The sequence below is a fragment of the Heloderma suspectum genome, chromosome 12, assembly GCF_057233095.1.
Source record: "Heloderma suspectum isolate Gila_16-S chromosome 12, 16-S_ref, whole genome shotgun sequence".
NCBI classification, from domain to species: domain Eukaryota; kingdom Metazoa; phylum Chordata; class Lepidosauria; order Squamata; family Helodermatidae; genus Heloderma; species Heloderma suspectum.
This window is the reverse complement of record NC_139469.1, coordinates 570462-584582: the sequence shown is the minus strand read 5'-3', so window position 1 is coordinate 584582 and position 14121 is coordinate 570462. Positions and strand designations below refer to the sequence as shown.

The 14121-nt window shown below is 55.9% G+C and overlaps 1 protein-coding gene across 5 annotated transcripts in view; it reads left to right on the top strand.

The window, feature by feature from the left end:
• The first annotated feature begins 882 nt into the window (after window positions 1-882).
• Window positions 883-14121, top strand: part of SLX4 (SLX4 structure-specific endonuclease subunit) — a 30124-nt gene continuing 16885 nt past the window's right edge. For 2 of the 5 annotated variants that reach the window (XM_084817901.1, XM_084817904.1), the window contains exons 1-9: window positions 883-1449; window positions 2526-2809; window positions 4001-4253; window positions 4671-4759; window positions 5096-5242; window positions 7237-7406; window positions 7574-9414; window positions 9807-10104; window positions 10250-10684. In XM_084817901.1, coding sequence (XP_084674027.1) covers window positions 888-1449; window positions 2526-2809; window positions 4001-4253; window positions 4671-4759; window positions 5096-5242; window positions 7237-7406; window positions 7574-9414; window positions 9807-10104; window positions 10250-10684 — 4079 coding nt within the window. In that variant the 5' untranslated portion in view covers window positions 883-887. Of the gene's footprint in view, window positions 1450-1953; window positions 2160-2525; window positions 2810-4000; window positions 4254-4670; window positions 4760-5095; window positions 5243-7236; window positions 7407-7573; window positions 9415-9806; window positions 10105-10249; window positions 10685-11829; window position 14121 lie in introns of those variants that run through there. The other 3 variants (XM_084817905.1, XM_084817903.1, XM_084817902.1) reach the window with 3 other exon arrangements.

The window sequence follows — 14121 nt, the reverse complement described above, 5'->3', positions numbered from 1 at the left end:
GTTAAGGGTCAGTGCATTCTGTCCACAACCTCATTGCCTGTCTTTATTTTATGAAGCTGCTGCAGAAGGGCTTTTGGTTGCCCAGTGGTTTATCGTTTGGGTGCCCTTTGTTTAGAAAAGCAATACATGGATTGTTGTAGTCATTCAGTCGTGTCCGACTCTTCGTGACCCCATGGACCATAGCACGCCAGGCCTTCCTGTCCTGCGCTCTCTCCTGGAGCGTGCTCAAGTCCATATTCATTGCATCGGTGATGCTATCTAGCCATCTCATCCTCTGCCGTCCCCTTCTCCTGTTGCCTTCAGTCTTTCCCAGCGTCAGGGTCTTTTCCAGAGAGTTTTCTCTTCGCATTAGGTGGCCAAAATATTGGAGCTTCAGCTTCAGTATCTGTCCTTCCAATGAGCAGTCAGGGTTGATTTCCTTTAGGATGGACTGATTGGACCTCCTTGCAGTCCAGGGGACTCGTAAGAGTCTTCTCCAGCACCACAGTTCGAAAGCATCAATTCTTCGGCGCTCAGCCTTCCTTATAGTCCAGCTCTCACAGCCATACATTACTACTGGGAAAACCATAGCTTTGATTAGACGGACCTTTGTCGGCAAGGTGATGTCTCTGCTTCTTACTACGCTGTCTAGGTTTGCCATAGCTTTCCTCCCAAGCAGCAAGCGTCTTTTAATTGCATGGCTACAGTCGCCGTCTGCGGTGAATTTGGAGCCCAAGAAAATCTGTCACTGCTGCCACTTCTTCCCCTTCTATATGCCAGGAAGTGATGGGGCCAGATGCCACGATCTTCGTTTTTTCAATGCTGAGTTTCAAACCAGCTTTTGCACTCTCCTCTTTCACCCTCAACAAGAGGCTCTTGAGATCCTCTTCGCTTTCTGCCATTAATACATGGATACCGGTCTCAAGGCGCTGAACGTGCTCGGGCGTCCCGCTCAGTTCGCTGCTGCGGCGGGCGCTGCGCCTCGCTGGGGCTGGTCCGCGCTGTGCGAAGCCAGCCCTGAACGCGAGCGCGGGTGTGCCGGACTGCGGAGGAGGCCGGCGGCGTCGGGGAGCGAGGCCTGTGGCACGCAGCCAGCGCGCGCGCGCCCGCCCGCCTTCCCGCGGCGCGGCACGGCGCCCGCGTGCCGCCGCCCGATGGCCGCGCCCCCGCCGCCTCATCGCGCAGGCGCGGCGGGCGCAGCGCCCGCGCGTGTGGCGGCGCCGCCCCCTGCGGGCCTGCTGCCGGCGGAGGCGCGCGGGAGCGGCCTGGCCGGGCGCCGCTCCAGGCACCCCGGGGCGAGTCTCCGCGGGCCAGGCGCGCCGCGATGGGCGACTCCGAGGACGAGTTCCGGCCGCTCCCCGGGGGCCGCCGCCGCCTGGGCGGGGGGCGGCCGGCGGCGGCGGCGGGCCCGGCCTGCCCGCAGGAGCTCGCGGCCCTCGACGGCGCCCGCCGGGAGCAGCACGCCGACAGGTGCGGGCCGCCCTCCGCCCCCCCCGCGGCGGGCCTCGGCGCCCCCGGGCCGCGCGGCTGGACGCGCTTGCGCTCCCCGCCGCGCCTGGAGGAGCTGGGGAGGCGGCGCGGCCGCCCCGAGCGCCCCTCTGCGGAAGGGCTCCGGCGCCGCGGCGGCCACGGGAAGCGCTGCGCGGCCCGGGGCAGGCCCCGCCGCGCTGCTCCCTCCGGCCCGCGGCGGGGGCGCGCGGCTGGGCGCTGCGGGCGACGCCCCGGCGGAGCTGCGGCGGGATTCGCAGGGGCCGCGGCGCGCCTTCTGAGCCGCCTCCCGCCGCGCCAGGCGGGCTCTTCCCGGCAGGGCGGAGCGAGGCGCCCCGAGGCTGAGGTCGCCGCCAGCGGCCCCTGCCCGCGGGCGGCAGCAGGTCCCGTGACGGAGGGCCGCCTCGCCGCCGCTCGTGCGCGAGCGGCCTGGCTCGGGGAGGGCGGGGGCTCTTGGCGTGGCTGACGGGCCTCTCCTGCGTTCAGCGGCTGGAAGCGCAAAGGTGCCTCTTCCGCGGAGCCGTTGGCAAAGAAGCCCAAGACGGCGGCCAGAGTGGGCGGCGCGGACGAGGACCTGCTGCTCGCGGTGGCGATGTCGCGCTCTCTCCTGGAGGAAGAGAAGGCAGCAGCCAGACTGCCGGCCAGGAGGCGGCGGGGCGGCACGTCGCAAGGCGGGCAGCCTTCCGGAGCAGGTGGGCCGGGCACTCGCCCGCCTGCCGGGAAAGGGCGGGGGACCTGGGAGGTGCGGGACGTCTGGCTGGAGAAGTCGCTCCCTTGCAGCGTTGTTGCCCCGGTGCCTCTTTGGCTCCTGCTCGTTCAGTGAGATTTGGCGTGGGGCGCGGGGGCGTCTGAGGAGGAGCTTATTCTCCAGGCTGACAGGTTCCCGCCCACAGAAGCGGCCTCTCTCCCCCAATTCATTCTTCGTTGTTATGTCCAGAGTTTTCTAGCCTCTTCCCCGTTTTTTCTCCCAGGCATGGGCTTCCCTGGGCACAGTCTGGGGACTGGCTCTTGCCAGGTGGGCAGCACTGACTGTGCCATGTTCCCCTGCTGTGGTGTAGGGAAAAAGAGCCGTGCACAATCTGCCTGCTCGCCACCTCCGCTGCTGCTTCAAGACCCGGAGAAGGCTCGCCAAGAAACGGAGCAGCGTGTGGCATTGCTGCTTTCTGAGGCAGAAGAGTTCCCCAGCACCCCTCCACTCCCGGTCAGCCACCTGGCCCCACCTGAAGGCTTGCAGAGGAGATCTTTGTGGGACGCCAGTTCGTTATTCCATTCGTGTGCAGCTCCAGGAAGCGTTCATGCCGGGGGGTTGGCCCTTCCCGTTTTACTGCAGGCACCAGGCCAGGTGTGTTCCCGCTTCTTGATTAGCCCTCTGTCCTGGTTGGCAGATGACGCCCACGTCAGCTGGGAAGGCAGAGGGGCCCTTGTGAGTCCACGTGCCGTCCGCCTTTAGCATCTCTGAGCTGAACACGGCACAGTCTTCTGTGGAGCCAGGCTACTGGTCCATCTTGCCCTGGACTCTGGTCAGACTGGCGTGGTTCTCTGGAGTCTCTGGCCCAGAGGATCCAGTCCCGAGGCCTCTGCACCATACCAAGGAACAACTGCACTGGCCTCTCCCTGCCTTTGGTCAAGCTGCAGGTGTGGTTTAGCATGGCATCGTAACTTGGGCACACCAGCTTTTTGGGAAGGGATGGCTGAGAGAATAAGCGTGCAATCCTGAACCACTTAGCGCTGCATGATTGCTCAGTACTAAAAATCAGATCCAGTGGAGGGCCCGACAAGAGATGCCAGTAGAGTTAACGGCCACATCATTTCGCTGCTAAGTGCAGGCCAGACCTGCGCAGGGCCTCTGCATAGCCCTTGGTCGATGAGCTCTTTCCCTGTTCACTCTCTGCTCTTTTTACTCATTGGGTGTCTGCATTATCCCTATCTATTTCTACAGAAGAAGAGAATGTTAAGGATGCTGCTAGGAAAAGCAGTCTGGAAACAACTCAATCTGGCATGGCCCTCAACAGCCGAAGGGGCCTCCGTGGGCACAAATTCCGTGCCTGCTGCAGCATAGGGTTGGGTTTGATCGGCTACCTCAGTGACCCGCTAGTCCCTCACCTCAGCCTGAGTGTCAGACGTTGACTTTCAGCAGCCACTGTGGCCTACGCTTGGCATCAGTCAGCCTCCCACTGCCTCTGTTTCCTCTCTAAGGGGTGGATATGTGTGCCAGCCAGGCCTGTGCACTCTGGAGCCCAGCAGCCATGTCCCACATAGCCATGAGCTCAGTCAAGAGGCCCTTTCCGGCATTCCTGGCTCCTGGAGCACCAAGGCTGAGCATCTTTCAGAAATGCTGGAAACCTTCCCGTTTGTGCTGCTGCCTGGTGTTCAGCTGCATAGTGTGTGTGTCTGTGTGTGTTTGGTGGTGGGTGATATTTTTCCTGGCAATGTCTATACAGACATGATTCCCACCCCCAGTTGATGGCTGAGCCTGTCACTCTCAATCAAGCCACCAGGCGCTGCCAGTGAATGCACCACCTTCCTTCCCCAGAGCCCACTGCTGAGCACATTTTCCCCATGGTTGGGGCCTGTCAGGTTCCCGGAGACGAATCCTGTGCCCCGTAATTCTGAGCCTTTTCGAGGTAGAGTCTGCAGAGATCTCCAAGGCAGCATGAGAGAGCCCAGGGAGAAGCTGGCTTGCAGCCAGAAAGATGCTGGGACGCTGCAGGAACTGGTGGAGCTGGCTAGCGAAGGGCTGACGCTCACCCAGTGGGACCTGGAGGTTCAGCAGCTGCAGGGGGCAGGTGAGGCTTCCTGTTGTGGACGGGGGCAGGTCAGCGCTTCCCAAAGCTTGGTGTTTGGCGCGCCCGCAGGTCTCTGCTGTCATCAGCTGTTCTTGGTCGCTGGGCAGGTTTTGGGGGCCCTACTACCGGAGCGCCCCCCTTGGAGAAGCAAGGCCTAGCTTGCAATCTCGCACTGTGGTTGAGGCCCAGTAGGGACAGTCTCCACCAGCTCTGAGACATGGAGAGGTTTGCAAAGTCGCAAGACAGCTGGGGCTTGTCAGGCGCCCCGTGGCTTTTCTGAGGGGCTGGGGGAGCCCAGGGGAACTCACTAGACCCCACATGCTGGGGGTGTGTTCACCGGCAAGGGCAGGGGCTGGTCTGGATCAGAACAGGTATTTGAATGGTTTCTTCAGGGCCTGTGCATTTCTCTCCATTGAGGGCAAGGGCCGGAGCCTGGGGACGTCCTTCAGAGCTGTTCTGTCCAGTCCCTGGAGAAGAAGCTGCCCCCAAGAAGCAGTCATCGACCAGTACGTGAAGAGGGTCATTTAATCCCCATTTTTTGCTTGTAGCAAAGTGTGGCAGAACAAATGCGGCATCCCTCAAACGCTCCTGCCTCTGACAGGGGCAAGGCAGTGGGTGGCGCTGTGGGCAGGGCCAGAGAGCAGGAGCGGGGCCCTGAAATCCTCAGCACCCCCTCCCTCCTGAGTGTTTCTAGCCCAAATGCGATGGCAACATTTGCTGGAAGTGCAGCCCGCGCAGACTGTGATGGAGAAGGGGCTTGGGTGCACCAGCAGACTTTTCCCCAGAGCTGCCCTTCTGTGGCATTGCCCAGGAGCAGACATCCGCTGCTTCCCGTCTCCTAGTTCCCGCTGGGCTCGTTGGCTGCTGCCTTCCGGGGAATGGTCAACAACCCCCATCTGAGTGACATCCAGTTCCAGGTAGACAGCGGAGAGGTCTTCTATGCTCACATGTTTGTGCTTTATGCACGGTGCCCGCAGCTCATGGAAGTGGTAAGTAAGGGGCTATGGGGGATCTCCTTATAAATTGTCTTTGGGAGATGCACATACATCCCCCCCCCCCCCCCCCGCGGTTCAGTCCTGAGGCTGATCTACATGTCCCAGATTACAGGGATTTGCTTGGTAATTGCTCTGGGCCTGGATTCTCGGCCTGCTTCATCTTGTGTGCATAAGGCAAGTGGCAACACATCCCTGCTTCATTTCCTCTGAATGTTGCCCCCTCCCCAGCCCACTACAGTCAGAGAAACACCCTGCAGAGAGTCAGTGCCAGCAGCGGGGCCTGTCTGTGCGGCAGCCATGGGAGCGGCCTGCCTCCAAACCTGGCTGTGAGACCTGGGTCTGGGAGGCGCCGGTAGGGCCCCCCCCCCCCGAACTGTCCCGCTGAGCAGCATGCAGTGAGAGGCTCTTCAGCAGGAAATAGCTAATCATACCAGGATCCTTTTCAGAAGGAACAACGTGATCGCAGGAAGGAGCAGAATTGATGAGGTTGATGGAGAAGAGGCAGGAAGGCCAAGTGAAGGAAGCCCAGGGAGGCAGGCTAAGTCGTGTCTCACTAGTCTTTTAGAGTTCTTTGAGGGTGTCAGTAACCATGTAGATGGGGTGATCCAGTAGACACTGTTTACTTGGACTTCCAGGAAGGCTTTTGATAAACGTCCCTCACCAAAGACTGCTGGGCAAACTCAGCAGTCATGGAATAAGAGGAATGGTCCTCTCATGGATCAGTAACTGGTTAAAGAGCAGAAGGCAGAGAGGAGAATCGTAGAATAGTAGGGTTAGAAGGGACCTACAAGACCATGGAGTCCAAGCCCCTGCTCGATGCAGGAATCCATGCATGTAGGAATAAATGGTAAATTCTCCCAATGGAGGGAAGTAAATAGTGGGGTCCTACAGGGATCTGTATTAGGGCCAATGCTTTTCAAACTGTTCATAAATGATCTGGAATTAGGAGGGAGCAGTGAAGTGGCCAAGTTTGCGGATGACACCAAATTATTTAGGGTGGTTTAAACAAGAAGGGATTGTGAAGAGCTCCAAAAAGGTCTCTCCAAATTGGGAGAACGGGCATCTAAATGGCAAATGCAGTTCAGTGTAAGCAAGTGTAAAGGGATGCACGCTGGGACAAAAAAATCCCAACTTCAAGTATAGCCTGACGGGATCTGAGCTAACAGTGACCAACCAGGAAAGAGATCTTGGGGTTGTGGTGGACAGCTCAGTGAAGATGTCAACCCAGTTTACAACCCGGCCGCTGTAAAAAAGACAAACTCCATGTTAGGCATAATTAGAAAAGGAGTTGAGAATAAAACTGCCAATATCATACTGCTCCTATACAAATCTATAGTGCGGCCACACTTGGAATACTGTGTCCAATTCTGGTCACCACACCTAAAAAAGATATTGTAGAACTGGAAACAGTGCAGAGAAGGGCAACTAAAATGATCAAGGGGCTGGAGCATCTTCCCTATGAGAGAAGGTTACAACAGCTGGGATTGTTGAGCTTGGAAAAAAGGAAGGTAAGGGGAGACATGATAGAGGTGTACAAAATGGTGCATGGTGTGGAGAATGCGGATAGGGAGACATTTTTCTCCCTCTCTCAAAATACTAGAACCCAGTGTCCTCCCATGAAGCTGACTGGTGGGAGATTCAGGACAGATAAAAGGAAGGACCTCTTCACACAGTGCAGAGTTAATCTATGGAATTCACTATCACAGGATGTAATGATGGCCACTAATTTGGATGGCTTTAAAAGGGGGTTGGACAAATTCCTGGAGGAAAAGGCTATTGATGGCTACTAGTCCTGGTGGCTATGTGCTCCCTCCAGAACCAGAGGCAGCGAGCCTATTGTCCAGCAGGTAATAGTCGTACATGTTGCCTGTGCTCAGGATTGCTTGCCGGCCGCTTCTGCGCAGAGCAAGCGACCCTGCGTCAGCACAGAGAGGTCAGCTTCACCTGCTGCTCCTGCAGTCTCTGGTTTTTCTTCCCTTCTCTGCCAGGCTGACCGGCAGGGCTTCACGGTGGCTGAAGAAGGGGGTGCAGAAACCTGCCATGTGCTGCTGAATGATGTGCCAGGGGAGGCAGTGCATGTCTTCTTGAACTACCTCTACACGGCCGACCATGCCATTCCTCGCCATGTGCTGCCAGACGTGGCTGCTCTGGCCACTAGGTTTGTGTGTTGCTACTTGAGGCTGTTTCCCAGCAAGGTGCCTGTGGTGGGGCGGGCCCTGCTGCAGTCCCAGCAAAGCGCTGGGTTGGTGAGCGTGAGGAGGGCACTCCCCTGCTGGGCTCCGGCAAGGAAAGCAGAAGCAGTCCTGCAGATGTGTGTCGTTGCAGGTTTGGAGCGGGGGAGCTGGCTGCTCTGTGCGGAGGCCACCCCGGTCTGGGGGTGTCTGGAGATGGAGGAGGAGAAGCTGCTGCTGCTGCCGCTGCTGCAGAGGAAGACCGAGAGCAGACCTTTGAGGCGCTCCTGAAGTCCATGTGGCTGGACGAGGATGAGGACGCTTTGCTGACGCGGGCCTGCCAGGGCGATGCGGGTGGACTGGGGCTCGGCGAGACCCACGAGTTTGCTGCCAGCCGGCGCAGGGCTGCTCCAGGGGGGGGAGAGGAGGAGAAGCGAATTAGGCGGGAGAGGCCGCAGCAGAGCGGGGGGAGGCAGGTGACCCCTGGAGGGGCCTGCCCAAGGAAGGGGCTGACGGACCCTGCCGCAGCTGTGGTGGACAGCAAAGGAGATGGGGGGCCAGGAGCTCTCGGCGATGCCTGTGGTGAAGGGGGCCTGGGAAGGCTTCCTCCGGGGGCCCGGCGAGATGCCCAGGAGGTGCGGCCCCCAAGCGGGACCACCGGAAGATGGTCCCCGACAGAGGGCCTGCATGGGCTGGCGGAGGCTTCTGGGGAGGAAGATCCCCCAGAGACATGGGAGGAATCCCCAGAGAGCCCTTGTGCCAGAGAGTCCCGTGCTGGCACAGCCCGCCCAGACGCCCCCACAGGAGACCCTCCTGATTCTCTTCCGGGGGCCCCGAAGGACTTCCAGCCGGCCTCGGGGGCGTTCCCCAGGGACCGGCGTGTGCCCATTTGGCCCATGGGCGACTCATCCTCCGGCAGAGCCCCCTCCCCCACCCGCGCTCTGCAGCTGTCGTGCGCAGCTGGGCAGCTCGCTTGCTCTCGGGGCCACTGGCAGGAATGTGCAGCGAGGAGGAGGAGGAGGATCAGGGCCCCGCGCAGCAGCCCAGAGAAGCCCCTCTGTGCTCCACACCCTTCTCCGGCGAGCTCAGAGGCTGTGCCCGTTGTGCTGCTGGATTCGGACGAAGAGGCAGTGCTTGAGCATGGGACGGGCCCAGGTGTCGCTGGGGCCCAGCTGGGGGCCTCCAAGGGCAGGCGGAGCTCAGGGGCAGACCTCCGTAGGGGCCAGGGGCCACCCCACCACCCACCTCTGGGGCCTGGGGACCCTTTGCTGGCAGCACTTGCTGGTGGTGACACCGGCAGCCCCCAGGGTGAGAGCCCGCAGCTTTGGGGGCTGTGCAGCGGCACAGAGGGTGGCGGCGAAGGGGGAGTGCTGCTGGTGTCAGACACTCCCCCGCTGTGCAGGCCTGGCATGGGCAGCAGGGTGGGGACAAAGCCCCGCGTGGAGCCTGGGCCTGCAGCGCGATGGGCACAGGCAAGCCAAGCCGCTGGCGTCCCTCCCCCCTCCAGCTCTTCCCTGGACGGGCCTTCCCTGCGGAGCGTGCTCCCCACGCACAGCCGGCCCCTCCTGCTGCCCTCAACTGCCTACTTGCCTGGCAGTAGTTCCTCCCCCGTGGGGGCTGAGGCGGTCGTAGTGGTGGACGACAGTGAAGAGGAGCAAGGAGCCACCCCGCCGTCTCCGGGGGGCGCCTCTGCCCCAGGGGAGGGTCTGCCTGTTTGGGAGGATGCTGCTGACTGCCTCCTGCCCTTGGGACCAGCGGGTGCTGGAAGCCGACCCTGGATGGCTCCCCGGACCATGGGAGGACGAGAGGAAGGCCACCCTCTCGCAGCTGGGGGTGATGTGGTTGGCAGGGCAGCTGCCCCCGGCTTTGGAGAGGCCGATTCCTTGGAGCCCGCATGTCATCAGCGGGAATGGGCCAGTAGGACTGGAGAGGAATCTGGCGGCGGCCCCATCCCTCAGGAGCTGCCTGCTTTGGGGCCTGTTGAGGAGACGCTTGGTAAGTCACTAGCTGTAATTCCTCATCAGAGCTGCTTGCCATGGGACTAGTTTGTACTTAGGCCAAGAACTCTGTTAGGTGAACCGATGTGAGCTGCGACAGGGAGAGATTTGGGCACGCTGCTGCCTATGACCCACTGCATCACTGCAGGGCCAGGAGCTTTGACGCTGCTTCAGAGCCCTTGGGTGCAGCAGCAGCCTGTCTTGTGGGGAGGCCTTGCCCCCAGCTCCCAAGGGTGCCTCCCCCCCGGGCTGGGGGTATGGCAAGCAACCGCCTCAAACGATTGAGCCTGCCGTGGCCTTTTAATGAGCTCTTACACCAGGGTTTCTAAAACCCTATTCTGGCTTTTTGTCGTACCTCCCTGGCCGTTCCAAATGGCTTCTATGTTACAGAGATTTGCTTGATGCCATGGAAGGCCTCCTGCCTTCTCCTCCTCCATGACAGCCCTTGGGCTGCTTTGCCAGCATGGGACAAGCAGCAGCGGAGGCCCCCGTGGCGCTGCTGCTGGCGTCATGAGGATGTGCTGCCTCCCCAGCAGACAGGGCGCTGCCTCATGGGCTGGTCTCCAACTTGTCATGCTCCAGATCTTGCTGGCAGGACCAAGGGCATCTTCGCCTGCAGCATTCCGCTGACGCCCATGCCCTCTTACTCAACCATGGAGACCCCCAAGCTGAAGAAGGAGCTGCGCAGGTGGGTGCTGTCAGGAGGGAAACCGCGTCCTCCTGCAGCTGGAATTGCGGAAAGGTCAAGGGTAGGAGACAGCTTGCAGGGGAAGGATGGTGATGGGGGTTTGGCAGTGGCCTGGGTGGACCTTCCTTCTGCTTTTCTGGCTTAGGTTTGGCGTCAGGGCGCTCCCAAAGCGACAGATGGTGCTAAAGCTGAAGGAAATATTCCAGTACACTCACCCAAAGGTGGGAGCTGAGTGCACAGTGCAGGCCCCGCCCCCCCGGCGTCCTCCACCCCACGGCCCAGGCAAGGCCGTCCTGAGAACAGCCCAGTTGCCAGTGGCCTCCAGCACCCGTCAGAAGCAAGTGCCAGGGTCTTGCCAGATGTCTCCGGAGAGCCCAGAGGGCAGCAGCTCGGGCGATCCGCCTGGGCAGGAGGCCGAGCCATGGCGTCTGCAGGCTCGGTCCGGGCAGCCAAAGGGAACCACCTCGCAGGCAGCCAGATCTCACGTTGGAGGCAGTGTCGACAGCCCGCCCCTCACTGCTTCTCAGGAGTCAGCTGGGTCCTCAGCGGCTGGGAGTGAGGCTTCTGCAACTTCACAGAGGTACAGGCTGTGTGTGTGTGTGTGTGAGTGTCTTCATCTTCCTTCTTGCCCAGCCTCCTTTGAACTGTCACTTGCAGTCAGCACTGCATGGTCTCTATGCTAGGGAGAATTCTGCACCCAGGCAATTCCAAAGGGCTGCACCCAGAAAGCCAACTTCTGCCATAGTTTCTGCCCTTGAAACTATGTAACCTGAAAAATGGGCATGTGCTCTTCCTGCATAATGTATGGTTTTGTTACTCATGGAAAGGGGCTCTGAAGCCCCCCCTCCCGCCCTCCGGGCCTCTGAGCTTATGACAGCCATTGCCCATGGACTTTTGAGCATCTTTTGCAGGTGCAAGGACTGGAACCTTGGGGCTTCTTTTTACTTTTGGGTGGCTGGCTGATTTGCACTTGTGTGGAGTTGTGGGGCATATACAGCCCCCAGCGTGGATAAGGTATGGCTGTCTCAGAAGGAGTTTATTCGCAGTGGAGGTCTGCTTTTCTTTGAGGTATCAAAAGTTTCAGACTCCTCCATAGAATTGCCATGAGTGACTATACAAAGCATGAAAATAGATGTAGGACTGGGGACATAGTCATCTTGAGTACCCTTTTTCTTTGTAGAAAGGCGGGGTACAAATTAAACGAGTGAATGCATGCATGCATACTATTGTTCCCCTCACCAAAATGTTCCAGGTGATCTTGGGATGAAAAATAAAATCGGGGAGACATTGCAATGTGTTATATTAATGGGTGGCTGCAGTTACCCTCGCATAGAGTGGGGAAATGTGTGCTTGGTCAAGACAGAGATAATGGGCGGCTTACACGTGACGCTGAACCACCCCACAAATAAGCTGTGGTGGGTGGGTTGTTTGCAGAGCCACCCATGGTTTGCCCATAAACATCGGGCATGCCGTGGCTCCCTCTCCTTCCCCTCAATCCTCCAGCTGGCTCCAGAACATATCTCAGACACCTTTGCAGGAGAATTCATCTTGTCCCCTTGTACCCACTGTGACTGCTGCTCCTTTGCATTCCCTGGCTTTTTTTGTTGTTGCCTCAGAACTGTGTAGATAGGGTCATTTTTTTTTCATTAATCTTTTGCACCTGTGCATTTACATCTGTCTGATATGGATAGTCTTGCTTGGTGAATTTCCTTGTATGTTTCAAAGGAGCTGCTAAGCGGATAGGTAACACACAAAGAAATCAACAAGACAAGGCTGCATACATGCTGATCTGCACACACTTGCGAATAGAGATGTGAAGCCCTGGAAGAAACCGGAAAAATACCTTTTTTCTTTTCTGTTTTTTTCCAAGGACCTTTTTCCTCCCTGAAAAATTGAGCAGCTTTGGATTATGAAATATTTTCTTTTAGAATTTAAGATAAGGTGTATATATATATTGTTACCAAGCCTTTACTACCCCACACCCTGCCAAATGATTTCTAAAAACTATGTAATAAAACTGTTATAGAAAGACTAGTGATGTAAAATGTCTTGAAATAATGAAGCCATGGGGAAAACTGTTTTTAATCCTCTCTGTAAGATTCTCAGCATAGCTGTTTCTTCCATTTTTTATTAAAATTATTGATCCAGTGTACCTCTTACTGATAGACATTTTGGGATGCTCCAAATTATGCTCCGTTCCCCAACATGTGACTAGATTCACCATATCATATGGAAGAAAATGTACATTTATGACAGTTTGGGTTTTGTTCTACAGAGTCCTGTGTTTCTGGGCTTGTCTCCCTCTGCCTCCAATTCTTCTTGCTTTGTCTGGCTTCTAGGACTACTTGCTGAAGTTCTGTCTGGTCAGAAATAAACTAGGAATCTAAAATATGTTATGCATAACTTGGTTTGCTCATAAAATTAATCAAGTTTGGTATATCACATTTTAAAAGTATAGTTTATTCAGAAAATAATTACAAATTTACTGAGTTCACTTTTTGAAGTTTTCAAATAAGATAATTTTATGAGCAAACCATGTTATAGCCAATATAACTTCAGGAACATAGGGCTGCTTTACATTCCTGAAAGAGCCTCCCTCAGCGTGGTGCCCTACAGTGTTTTGAACTACAAGGGCCAGCATTCCTGACCAGCGGCCATCCTGCCTGAGGCTGATATGAGCTGAAGTCCAGAATAATCTGGAAAGAGTATAACGAGTAGATCTGTAAAGAGTGGTTAAAAATAAGTATTGGTTATTTTTCAACTTTCCCCCAACTTTCCATTTTTTCCTTGAAAGAACAGGACACCCCCCCCCCCCCCCAGTTTCAACATTTCCAGAAATTTTACACCTCTACTTGCGAGGGACAAGGAGGGGGGATAATAGTAATAGAAAGGGGGGACCCAGTAGCATAATTCAGAAGCACCAAAAAGGCGGGGGCGAACAGAGTAAGTGAACCAAAACGGGCAGGGGGGGCAATACCTCCTCCTGGGCAATGCGACCCTCTTGCTTTTAAATCTTGAACTGACACTTCTCAGAGTCTCCAGCTTGTCCAGAAATGGGAGACAGTGACTCCCCCACCCCCCTGTCACTCCTTCCTCTTGCTACTATTCCCCACCCCAGTCCCATGTTGTCGCGTTGTGCGAACCCAGTCCGTAGATGTCTAGGTACCATAAAAAATATGCTCTAAAGCATATCTCCAGACTTTTTTGATCGCACCCCCCATCCGTGAATTTTTTTTGAGCACCCCAATATATGCAATTTATTTATAAATGATATACATGTACCACTGTACTAATATATTATGTACATTATAAAACATACAGAAAAATAGAAATTAAAAAGGATGAGATAAACAATATTTTAAAAATAACCTTTTTGCTGTCATTAAATTTTTTAAAAATCTTTTAGAGAGAGCAACACGATTGAATGTGTTTCATTATTTTTGAAAATCTTGGCTTAACACTTTGTGATACAGCAATCTGAAGGTCTGGTTCTAAGTTCAGTTTATTTTGATACTTGGTTTTAATGGCTGTCCTAGCTGAAAAGACACCCCTCAAAGACACGTAGATCCAAATGGAAGAAGTGCATCGTTGGCTGCACTTACTAAATCATGATTCTCATTTTTCAGTCCTATCCACCAATTATGTAAAGGTTGAAATTCAGCTAGTAAACTTCCATCTTCCCTGATGCCAATCAGTTATTCTTGCAAGCTAATTGAAAGGTGTTGCATTTTTATATTTCTACAAATGGGTTCAAAACCCAGTGAAAGTCTTAATTTGGAAGATTTTTATAAAATTCCTTTTTCCAAGTTTTTTAAGCATGCAGATATGAGAGTTTTTATAGGTGACACACTTATATTGTTTTCGGCAACAAAATCACATACCAATGGAAACATTCCCAAGCATCCGTTTTCAGAACGTTCTCTCCATAGCACGAGTTTCTTTGGAAAACCAGTTACTTTCTCACTCATTGTTAAAACGTCACCTTTACCTTGAAGGGACAGATGAAGTGTGTTTATT